The following is an 11,947-nucleotide window of genomic DNA, read 5'->3' as shown; positions in this document are numbered from 1 at the left end:
GAACTTTGCAGAAGTTACAGGGAAGGAAGTAAATGTGGAAGTCTGTGGTCTGTGTTTTTTTTCCCTGGGCCCAAGCTGCACAAGTGTTGTCTAGTTCTGGACCTGATGTTCCCCAAGACACCTGGAATTACTACTTTGTACAGGCTTTCCCCAAAATTTATTATATCATTATCATGCAAGGAAGAACATGCTGGAGGATGTAAAAGCTGGGAAGGGTAGTAGCTATTTGTCTTGCTTGAAAATGTCTGAGATGAGCTTGAAGTTTCAGCCACAGTCAAGCAAACAGCTTCCCAACCCCATGTAATTTCCATCTTGGAACAGGTGAGGAGGGATACTGGTGCTGTTGATACGCTCTAGGGAGGTCCTGAATGAGATCTGCAACATCCAGGGGTGGTCTGAGGATGGCTTTGGACAGGAAACTCTGCCAGGCATCAGTTGGCTAACCAAAGTCCTCTTGTTGCCCTACAGAAGTTTGTTAGCACGACACTGAGGCCAACCCTGCTGCCTTATCCAGAGCTGTACCACTGGTCAGGCTGTGCCAGCTTTGTCTCTAATTACCTCACCATGGAGCCCCTCAAGTGTCCTATATCACTGGTAAGAAAGGAGTTGCAGTCCCTTCAGAAACATAAGAGAGGTGACAGAAGGGCCCCTCAGCAGAACACAATGGGAAGCCCCAGTGGCTGGAATTTGACCCTTCCGTCATTCCCTCATTATTTAGGCAACCCCCTGATTTTCCCAGTCTCTTTTCGCTCTGTTGCATCCGCAATCCTGGTGGGTGTTCAGTGTTGTACCTTTCAAGTGATTCAACACCATTTCCACAAGACCAGGCCTGACCCTGCTTTCAGCCAGCCCAGATGACCAGCTGGTCCGCTGTGGGTGGCCATGGCTGACAAGCTTCCCCTCCAGAGACCAAGGCACCTCGGAACAGAGGAGCATGTAAAGCCTACAGGATGATGCTTGACTCAGTGACCTGTTTTTAGGGGCTTCAGACCTTTCTATTCCCAATCTTGGGGATATTTTGGGATGGCTGAAGGGAGATTTCTGGGTTAGGAAAGATGATGCCAGAGCTGGGGCAAGTTCCTGGCCGTTGTGAATCAGCTAAGACAAAAGGAACACGCTTCTTGCTAGCAGTGACAATGGAGTGACCCAAACAGTCTACACTGGCCACGTGCTGGCCAAGTGTGTCCCAAGAGTCCCAGGGTGTCAAGAGGAACTCTGGCACTTTGTGACCACAGAGAAGGTATCTCCATTTAGCAGATGGAGACCGCCTGGGTCACCTAAGGTGATGCCTGAGATATGAGTGGAGATGGATATGGAAATGCTGCAGACAGAGCAGCTGGAGATGGAGGGAAGTGCCATTCCAGAGTTGTGTTTAGCATTGGGTTTTCAGCAGTTTGATGAGCTTGCCTTGCTCATTTCTACCTGTGGTTAAATTTATCACCAGATTTGGGGTCAGAATTTCCCCACATCACTTTAGAGGGGACTTTTAGAGTCTGTGGCTCATATAGGAACGTTATATACATATTCCCTAGGGGTGCAGAGCCCAGCTATGTGGGCAATGCCCTCTCTCCCCTGCTCTCTGCCTGGTGCATGTTTCAGCTCCACAAGACAAGCACTGTGAACACGGATCTCTCTCTTTCAAGCCCAGTTCACTCTATTCCCCAACCACCATCCTGAAGTACCAGCGGGGGAACTGCTTTGACTTCACTGTGCTGCTGTGCTCCTTGCTGATCGGGGCCGGCTACGACGCCTACTGTGTGCACGGGTACGCCACCCAGGAGATATGTGCCCTGGACCAGACTCAGGATGTGTGCCCGCTGCTCAAGAAGCCACAGGAGGTGAGACCTGCAGTGAGCAGGCAGGGAGGAGCCCAGCATGCATGCTCAGCCTGTTCATGGCCAGTGAGCTCCTGAGCTGAGATAGGGGGGGGGAAAGGCTTCAGGTCTGCACTGGCTTTCAATCTGTGCTGGGAACCTCACCAAGGAATCTTCTGAGTGATTTTCCACAGCTCCTTAAGAGGCCCTCCAGTTTGCAGTACTGCAAACTGCCAAGTTTGAGGTACCTGTAAGCCATACATTTTCTCCCTTCTCTTGATCTCTGTCAGGCACCAATGACGAAGAAGTCCAGAAAGTACAGAGTTAAGATCATTGCAGAGCCACAGAGCAAGTTTGAGCTTCAGCAGAAGGCCAAGAAGAAGGAAGAAGCTGAAGATGTTCAAAAGAAGGAAGAAGAAGAGGAAGCGGTCACGGTAAGTTAGCAAGGTCCACCTTGCTGTAAGCTCGAGGAGGAAGAGCTGAGACATAGGTCAAAGGCCAAAGAGAGGAGCTCACCACCCCCCTCCATGAAATATGACACAACCCTGATCATGGCCATGAGCACTCGGCCTCTGGGAGCACAGTGTGTGCTGGCACAGGAATATGTGCTGGGTATGTACTGATTCACTCTCAGGAAGAGCATTAAGGGCCTGGAGAGCTTTGAAAGTGGGCAGAGGAAAGGATAAGATGGCCATTGGGTTGGATTAAATTTGCAATAAAATGGCAATAATTATTGCTCTGTCCTCTGTTCTGCAGGAGGAAAAGCCCAAGCGAGACCCTTTGCATGGCTTACGGGTGCATGCATGGGTTTTGGTCCTGTCTGGGAAGAGAAAGGTTCCTGAGACCTTCTTCATCAATCCATTCACGGGAAACAGCCACAACACCACAGATGAGTGCTTCCTTGGGATTGAGAGCATCTGGAATCACAGGAACTACTGGGTGAACATGCAGGACTGCCGGAAGGGCTGCAAGGTAAGGAGTCCTTTAGCACCTTGGGCATGCAAGGGCCAGCTGGGCTGACATGAGTCCTGGGGAAGTCCAAGATCAGTAGTGGTCCAGTTTCCACTTAACCATTCCTTGTGTTGGCTCTGGTCGTGTTGCTCTGATTCAATAGACTCTGGAACTACTCCAGGACATCCCAGACTCTGAGCTAGAAAATACAGATCACACCTATTAAACCCTTACAGTGCTAGAATTTCAGCTTTTTTAAAGGCTGGCTAGATGCTCATTCTATCAAATAAGAGCTTTTGAGGCAGAGGGTGTTTCAAACCTGTCGGGCATGGCTCAAGGCAGGAAGGATCTTGATGAGGCCCTTTCCACACCTCAGGTACTCCCCAGCTGACACAGAGAATGGGAGATGAGGGTCTGAGTCAGAGTAACTTGCCCTCTGGGCCAAGCATGGTCCTAGGAAGGAGGTAGAAGCATTTCCAGCAACTTACTCTCATCTGTGGCAGAGGAACCAGGAGGAAAAGGATCTGCAGCCTCCAGGCACAGGGACAGTCTTTGGGGTCCCACCAGCCAGCCAAGAGTCTGATGAGCTCACCTCCCTCAGATTTAGGTCTCTAGAATCTTTAAACTCTTTGACACCCAGCCATACCAGTGAGCACCCCAGACAAACCAAAGCAGCGCTCAGTTTAGTGTCAGGCTCCTGAGACTGCCCTGGAGTAAAAAGAGGGTTTTTTTCTGTATGGCCAAGGATCTCAGCTTTGACTTGAGTGATGCCATCCGCTGGGAAATTATGCTTCCAGAGAGCAACAAGCAGCTCACAGAGTCATCTGAGAGAGACATGGACGACATGGTGAGTGACCCAGATGGTGGCTCTCGTGCAGTTGGGATGCTGTATCCAGTCTGTGTGTCCATAGGCCCGTGTGTGTCTGCCTGCCTGCCTGCTGCCCTCTCCAGGTCAGATCCCTGCTATTCCAGTCAGGTTTGGGTTGGCACTTCAGATCACTTCTCAGCCTTGAAGAGTTCTGATGTTCTCTGAAGCAGGGCCTCAAGTGGTATTTCTGATGTCCTAAGTGGCAGGGGAGCTCTATATGTCTCCAGTGCATGGACCTTTGGGGTGAAGTAATTAAAAAAAAAAAAAAAAGACCACAAGCGAAATCCAGACTGAAATTTTTATGGACACTCTTTCTGTAATGGTCAGCACCCTGCCCTCCTGGCTGTGAGGTGGAGCTGCCAACCCAATACAGAAATAATGTATGTCCTCAAATATACCAAGAAGTGCTGTCTCCTGTAAGCAAAAAATGGTATGTTGTCCTGTTGGGAGAAGACAGCATGATAAAGAAGGACGGAGGAATGCCAATAACAATTCCCTCCTGCTATCTACTCTTCTCCTGTGCTCATATGAGCACAACCTGTGCTCATAACCGGGAAGCAAAACATCCTTCATGGTCTTAATAAAATAAACTGGTCATTATGGCAATTGTCACATATATCCCATGTCCAGCACGAGCATTAGCCAGGAGAAGGTAATCTCATTAGGGTCGTGTAGGGATGTGCTCTCAAAACTGCCACTGTGTTCCCCAGGACCAGCTCAGCCTCACATATGCTGAGCTCTGATCACTGTGCTGCACTCTCCAGAGCCAAAATGCCTCCTGGCACAGTAAGAGAAGCTGCCAAAACCACAAATCTCTGCTTCTGTTTCAGAAGGAAAATGAGGAGAGAGACATGAGTTTTGAGATGCCGCTATCGTGGGTGGCCCGAATTAATGTGTCTTGCAGAGGTATGTATTCTTCCTGCGCCTTTTCTTGCCCCTCAGCTACCCTTTCAGTGGATTTGGCACACTAGTTTATCTCACTCGAGAGTTGTCCCTTCAGGATAGTCGAGGGGTAGCAGTGAAGTGCAGGAGATGAAGGCAACAACAGCTATTGGTTTGAATGCCTGCCCTCAGTGCTGCTCTGTCTCACCTGGGAACCCCCCCACAGACACACCCCCACACTGTGTTTTCCTTCCAGCTGGGAATTTTGGCTTGGATGGTCTTTCTGTTCTCCCTATGCCTCTGCATTACCAAATACCTGCTTTGAGAGAGAAAGTAACTATTATACCATTATAACATTAATTCTTTTCTCTTGGGCTGAGTAGAAGGGAATCAATTTTCCTGGCATCTCTCTTGCACACTGCAGAATTTGAGAATCAGTATTCCCAAGAGAAGAAGGTGATCCCGTACAAGCAAGCAAAGCTGGAGAAGTGGGCCCCATACGTGAATGGAGATGGGCTGGTGGAACGACTCACCATCTACGGAGACTTGGACTGTAAGAGGGATGAGTGAACACACTCAGTGCATTGAGCAAACACAGCCTTGGGCGTGCTGGTGGAAAGGGGGAGGTGGCCCCTTTTCTGCCAGAGTTTCTCTTGTGTTTTCTCATCCTCCTTTCACATTTGTGGGGGACTTATCTACCATATCCTCAAACTCTTCATCATGCTCACTGTTGGTCAAGCCCCAGAACTTTCCAGCTCTGCTAAAGGTTTCCATGAGAGTTTGACTCTGTTCTACACCCCAGTGAAGCTGTTCAGTGTCACAGGTCAGCTGCTTGGATTTTCAGTCTTCAGAGAAATGGAAGGCTGGTTTGATTCGATCCAACAGTATTACTATCCCAATTGGTGTACACAGGAGCTGTAGAAAAGTACAGCTACACCCTGAGGATATCTCTGTGCTTGAAAACATTATTCTTCAGCAGCTGGTCCAAGAAATCATGCAGATTCCCGGGTGAACATACAGTGTCCTGCCCTCAGCCTTCTTTGATAGTGTGATGCTCCAGTCTCATTTCCTTTTGCTCCTGACACTATTATTAAGTATTTGGGATGGAATTTTTCTTGCCTAACCATAGCCATTTGCCATGTCAAGTTCTACCCCTGAGCTGATTTGTTTAGTTCTGGTTGATGGAGAAGAATAAACCCTCTTTAAGGCATAATTCAAATGTAGATTAGGATTCATGTACAAAATACTCCTGTGCACAGGGACAGTTCCAGTGACCATGCTATGTCCACTGTGGCTGCATCAGGAGCACAGGATACTTGCACAGACACTGAGAGCTCACCTGATGAATTTTACCATGTCCAACAGGGTGAGGTAAGGTTGCAAAATGACTTGTCTCCTGCCAGGTACTGAAGTAGTGGAGGTGACGGAGTGGTTCAAAAATCGAGAAGACATGTTGGATATGAGAGAAACGAATAAACAAACACAGCTGACCACAGACTATTTCAAGCCAGGACATCCCCTCCTTCTTAAAGGTATCCCAGCTCAAATGAGCAGTCACTGCAGCTCATGGGACTTTATATGAATCCCTTCTAGCAGTGGCAAAAGCCCAAAGTTGAAGAGAGGGTCTGGGGGGGGTGGGGTGGGGATGACCAGGGAATTTGTGGGTTAAATTGCCTAGATAAATAATATGGTCTGCAGTGGAGAGTAGAGAACTGGGTTGTTGGCTGGTGTACTAACTCTGAAAATGGAATTGTATGCCCTCAGCTCACACCTACACGTCGCTGGAACCAGAGACTGGACACACAATGGAGTTTTACCATAAGGCACGAGCCGATGACCTCCGGAAACGCGTTGAAAGCACTACTGAGATGACCGAGTACTTCGTGGGCCGGGATGACTTCCTGCACATCCGGCACGTGGAGTTTGGCGAAAGGGAGAACGGAATGGGCATGGCCGGCACCAGACCTGATCTTCACCTCCGGCCCATAGTGGTACGGGCAAGGCAGACACAGAATAACGTGTCACTGTGATATTTATACTGTGCAGAACGTGCTGCCTGGGGCTTTCGTTCATTCTCAGTGGGCATGGCCGAGGCAGAACTCCAGATGAGGCATCCAAGCCTTGTCCAGCTGCTGTGTCTCACAGTTGCTTGTCTGACAGAGAGCTACAGTGTGACCAGTTGTCACGAACTGCTAGAATGAAACTAAGGCTTGGAAAGTGTGTGTCAGAGGAAGGGGAAAAAAAAAAAAAAAAGCTTGACTATGACTGGAACAAAATTTTCACAAGATTCAAAATTAGTAAAATGATTTTGTGTGCTGAGCCCAAGCTAATACTGTTTTAGTTTCCTGATGAATTTTCCCATCACTGATTTATTACCAGCAGGTAATTTACCTCTTCCTCTCGTCACGTCTGATTTGCAGAACAGAAGGAGGAGGAAATCTGACATCTGTCAGTATGTGTGACTCAGATAGTTCAGCTGCCAAGACAGAGCTATGCAGTGGCCTGTCTTTGCATCAGCACCTAACATACTACTTTTTCCATCCCTGTGTTGGGAAATGTGGGAAACTTTGCTGTGCACCAAAATACCTTGCTACCTGCAGTTCCCTCAGGCAGGGATGCATCCCAAGCTAACTTGGAGCTTAGAAATCATACTCAGCTTCACAAATAGGAGACTTCTGTATTGCCTTAAAAGCTTTGTGGTTGTTTTTTTTCAGACATAGACAAGAACAGTAGGACCACTTACCAAGAGATGTCATTGTAGTCCAGGCAGAAAAGCACAATTTTTGCCTTGAGTTTTTGCTGAATTCTGTAAATCTTGCCAGCTTTGTGTTGTCTAAGCTGCTTCTATATCTTTTTTCGCCCTCCATTAGCAAATCAAGGAGTGTTTCCACAGAAATCCAGAAAAGCCTGCTGACGAAGATGTAGAGGAACGTATCTTCATGATCGAAGATGACAGCATCCAGCTGACATATCACCTGGAGGATCATGACACCATTGCCTCAAAGGTGGCTTTCTTCAGAGCAATACAGAGGGACAGGAAAGGAGAGGAAATCTTCCTGACCCGAGACACGTGTGTCAAATACCAGGTATGAAGGAAAAAAACCCATTTATCTTGAAATCTTTTTAGATCACAAGACACAAAGGGAAGGTGAAATGTCAGTGGAAGAACTACAAGCATGACATATTCCATGCTGCCCCTCTGCTCTACCTGCACAGCTCCCTCAGACACAGAGCAAGATGCTGAAGCTTAATACATTGCTGATAGATAGATAGATAGATAGATAGATAGATAGATAGATAGATAGATAGATAGATAGCCTTAAATAAAAGATATTCCAAAAAGAGCGAAGTGCTGCCAGTAAGCCAAATTACCTCATTAGGGCCCAGGGGTCAGTCACTCCATTAACATCACTAATGTGAGTCTGTAACTGGGGTAGAAATCTGCCAGTAAATTCTGCAGTGATGCTACAGAATTACACTTAAGGAAACCAAACAGAGTTTGCAAATATAGGTTTTTTTTAATGTTATGAAAGCTGGGGTTTTTTTTAGTTTCTATTTCCCACTGGGGAGAATACGCAGAAAACAATTGCTGGAGTCCCATTTTTCCATCTGTAACCCTGCAAAACTGGTTCCAATCATATACCAGCAGCATCAGCAAAGTGCAAGACGTGCCATCTGTCTCACATTGCTGATGGATTCCCAATCAAAATGAAATCTAATAAACCCATGCTGACCATGGGTTCGATGTTTCAATGCTGGAAATCAGTGTCACCTTGTTGACTGTGGCAGGATTGTGCCAGTTTCTGTCGGCAGAGTACCTGATCCCATGTACCCAGACAGTGCTGCTGTTTTTCACTGACTTAACTGCTTCCAGCCATGGTCCTCTGAGAAACACAAGAACGTGCTCCACCTGTACAAGTTGCTGTGGGAGCTGAGAAAGGACCAGAAGGAGCTGAAGCACCAAGTCCGGGAATCTGAAGCAGAGGTAACAGGGGAGGCGGCCACGCTGTCAGAGTTGATCAGGAGTGGAAACAGTTTCAGCTGACTGGCTGCCAAAGCACCCTCAGCATAAACTGCCATAAAAATAAGACTCTGGTGCCACAAAGTTGGTCTCCATGCTGAATGATCATGCTTGCTCCCCAGCCACTGCTTGGTGAAGATGCAGCTTTAGTATATTTATGGAGAGTCACAGCTCCTGCTCTTACTCTTCATTCTCTGTGAGGAAGAGAGTTTCAGGGAGCAAATGGCAATATATGAATGGGGGCATCTGGAAACACATCTGCCATTTGCCTGGGAATGAGACCAAAATGAAAGGATGTTGAATGCAATGCTGTATCTAGTTGATAGGCATTTCCAGGATGTCCTCTCCAAAATATTGAAGGGACTTGTTGTGTGAGAAACTTTAGGGAACTACTTGATAAAATACATTGCTTGTACTGTTAATCACACTGTGACCGGTGTAACAAATCCATGTTCTTTTTAATTACTTCATGACAAATACAGCCATTCTAGCAGGTGGAGCTACAGCTATTGGATTGGGTTTTAATGTTTTGGTAGGGAAGAGAAACCCCTGAAGGAGATGTAGAGAGAATGTTCGACTACATTAGCCCACATTATTAGCAATAATTAAGAAAAACATTGCAAAAGTTCCATTTTTCCCCAGAAATCTGAAGGTAATTCACTGTGACCTCATGAACTACCTTGCCAAATTTCTCTGTCTGAATATATCAACAGATGAAATATTCACACTGCTTGTGCTGCATATCCTGCATAAGGCAAAGTACAAGCCAAAGCTTTTGGTGCAGTTTCAAAAGTAGTGCCAAGACTGTGACTCCAGAAAAGCTTTCTTATCAATTATTACAAATAACTGGGTTCAAAAATTTCATATGGAGTAACAACCTAAAATTAAGACTACTATCAGCTTGATCTGCCCACAGGATATGAACATATTTGCATAGACACTTATTTACCTTTATTCTACAAGTCTTGTATGCAACATCTGCTCTGGTAGCAGATAAAGTACATAAAGTATGTAAAGTACAGTCATTCTGTGGGAAAGCTGAGGGGTCTTTCTTCTGATTTCCTGGAAGGTGCTAAATGTCTTGAAGGTTCGTGAGGATGAAGAAGCCAATATTAAATTGACGGTTTCAATGTACAACGCTGCAAGGAGAGAGTGTCAGCGCGAAGCCATGGTAGGTTCATGCCACCGTTTAATACATCTACCCAAAGAAACACAGAGTAAGCTTTTTCCCCTCTGAGGAATTGCCTCTAGAGGGCTTTTAGTATAAATTAAAATATATTGGGACAAATCCCAGTATGGTGTAAGTCAGCACAGCTTCAAATGACTTCCCAGGGAAATATAACATGGTCATGCTATGGTCACCTTGTGACTTTCTGGATAAACTCCCATCACTGAGAAAGACTAATCATTTATTTTGTTTAGTTAATAAAGAAAATAGTTGATAATAGGCATTATGGGGGAAATATTTTAAGAGGGCCATGCCTGTATATGTATATAATTTATTTTTTTTTTTTTGTCATTAGCATGTGAGATCAAAGAACAAAATAGCTCTGCAGTGAAATTTAGTCCTTATCTCAACCAGAGCCAGTTTGGCTCTCCAGGGCTTCTTGACTCTAGTGAGGTAGCACATTGAGGTTTTGTTGCCTCTTGCTGTTCCACATGTTTTGATTTCCCTTGTTTTCTTGTTCTCACGAGACTTCATCTCAAACTTTTTGCTGCTCCCTGAAAATAAATCAGCTCCAATTTGTGGTTTCTTTCATCTCAGCTCCCTGAACTTTGAGCTGTGCTTTTGTGTGCCTCTGCTCCTCACTCTCCTCTCTATTGCCCTGACTTTTGGTTGCTCGTTCCCTCACAGGCGCTGGAAAAGCGGCAGAAGAGCTCCCAGAGCTCTCTTCTTTCGGAGAACAAGAACTGGGAGGAGGGTGAATTCCGTGCCCATCACGCTGCAACCAACTCCAGCATGGTCAGACTCAAGAGACACAGCAGGTATCGGGAGTGATGCCTGAGCAGTGCCCAGGGCAGGTCTACAAGACAGCCCCCTGGCAACTTGGCACTGAAGCTGTTCTGCGAAATAGTTGATTCCCACTGCAGTTTTCCTCTGATATCCCCCTTGTTGTTGTAGGGAAAAGCAGCCGGCACAACAGAGATCCCATTCTCTTCAAGAGGCGCTGCTCAGGAATCCCCGCCTGGCTGGGCATGACTGACTTCTCCCTTCCTTCCTTCTCTCTAGTTGCCTGCAGTTCTCTCGTTATCATCAGATGCATTAGGAGATTTTAATGAACTTGCAGCATTCTGTGTCTTTTTCTTTTCTCTCTTTTGTTCTAAGGCCCCTCTGCAGGTACCTCTGTTCCCTCCTCATGAAATCCCATCATGTGGGAGACTCAATTCTGACACTGTCTCTCGGGGGCTTTTCTTCCCCAAACGTGATCCATAGCTGCTGACATCAGGAACAGGATTATTTGGGAATACCAGTTCTTTTCCAACATAATATTTTAACAAATTCAAATGTAGTTTTGCACAAGCCAAGATTTTGAACTGGTGAGTTCACCACAAACCTAAAATTTCTTTGACCTCATTTAGAGCTCTCCAATGACAAAACCCACACATAGCACTGTGGTTATGAACTCATGCTTGTTAATTCATTACCAGAAAAGACACCAGAATAAATTAATTTAAAAATACTTTTACAGTCATTAAGGACACAGCAGCTGCCAAAACACCAGCTAATGCATATTGTAAAATCAGAGAACTTTAGGGAGTTGGAATCTAGTCCCTCCCCCCTTGCCATGGGATTTCCATGTATTCCTCCGAGGCCACCTGTCCTCCTTTCCACTTCCTGAAAGCTTTTTTTTTAGCTCTGAGTTTGCTCCGCAGCTCCTTATGTATCCACGGAGGCCTCCTGGCATTTTTGCCCGATGTCCTCCTTGTCGGGATATATCACTCCGGAGCTTGGAGCGGGGTGATCCTTGGGAATTCAGCCAGCGTTCTTGGGTCGCTACCAAGGAGTAGCGCCAAAATAATTTGATTTTCTCTGTCGATGGGAGTAATTGGCTTCAGAGACGGTGTGAAACACGTACAAGCGGCACCACAGGACCGCACCTCAGCCGGGCGGCGGGAGGCGCAGAAGCCTCACGGGAGCCGCGCTCCCCCCGGGGCTGTGCCCGTGGCACCTGGGAACCAACTCCCGGTACACACTAAGCGGGCTCGGGAAGGACCTCAGCCGCCCCCACGGAAGCTCCGAGGCCGCCGCAGGATCCGATCCCGCGGAGGAGCCGCCGAGGAAACTCCACGACCCCGCCCGGCCCCGGCCCGGCCCCCGCCCCTCAGGGCGGCCCCGCAAGATGGCGGCGCCCATCCAGCACGCCGCCTCCTCATTGGCCGCCCCCGAACGGCTTCCCGCAAGAAGCCGCG

At 47.2% G+C, this 11,947-nt stretch overlaps 1 protein-coding gene across 2 annotated transcripts in view; it reads left to right on the top strand.

Annotated features, from left to right (window-relative positions):
- DRC7 (dynein regulatory complex subunit 7) overlaps positions 1 to 10,823 on the top strand; it is a 13,135-nt gene extending 2,312 nt beyond the window's left edge. For both annotated transcript variants that reach the window (XM_027893960.1, XM_027893961.1), the window contains exons 4-17: positions 469 to 594; positions 1,644 to 1,838; positions 2,105 to 2,249; positions 2,569 to 2,786; positions 3,511 to 3,612; positions 4,464 to 4,539; positions 4,940 to 5,068; positions 5,919 to 6,047; positions 6,280 to 6,506; positions 7,386 to 7,601; positions 8,390 to 8,500; positions 9,606 to 9,707; positions 10,392 to 10,522; positions 10,659 to 10,823. In XM_027893960.1, coding sequence (XP_027749761.1) covers positions 469 to 594; positions 1,644 to 1,838; positions 2,105 to 2,249; positions 2,569 to 2,786; positions 3,511 to 3,612; positions 4,464 to 4,539; positions 4,940 to 5,068; positions 5,919 to 6,047; positions 6,280 to 6,506; positions 7,386 to 7,601; positions 8,390 to 8,500; positions 9,606 to 9,707; positions 10,392 to 10,522; positions 10,659 to 10,740 — 1,989 coding nt within the window. In that variant the 3' untranslated portion in view covers positions 10,741 to 10,823. The remainder of the gene's footprint in view (positions 1 to 468; positions 595 to 1,643; positions 1,839 to 2,104; positions 2,250 to 2,568; positions 2,787 to 3,510; positions 3,613 to 4,463; positions 4,540 to 4,939; positions 5,069 to 5,918; positions 6,048 to 6,279; positions 6,507 to 7,385; positions 7,602 to 8,389; positions 8,501 to 9,605; positions 9,708 to 10,391; positions 10,523 to 10,658) is intronic.
- The last annotated feature ends 1,124 nt before the right edge of the window (positions 10,824 to 11,947 follow it).

Source organism: Empidonax traillii, unplaced genomic scaffold (genome assembly GCF_003031625.1).
Source record: "Empidonax traillii isolate 1590-97213 ecotype Southwest subspecies unplaced genomic scaffold, ASM303162v1 scaffold413:size1348891, whole genome shotgun sequence".
In the NCBI taxonomy this organism is placed as follows: domain Eukaryota; kingdom Metazoa; phylum Chordata; class Aves; order Passeriformes; family Tyrannidae; genus Empidonax; species Empidonax traillii.
The sequence above is the reverse complement of the archived record's forward strand: the minus strand, read 5'-3'. Positions and strand labels throughout refer to the sequence as shown.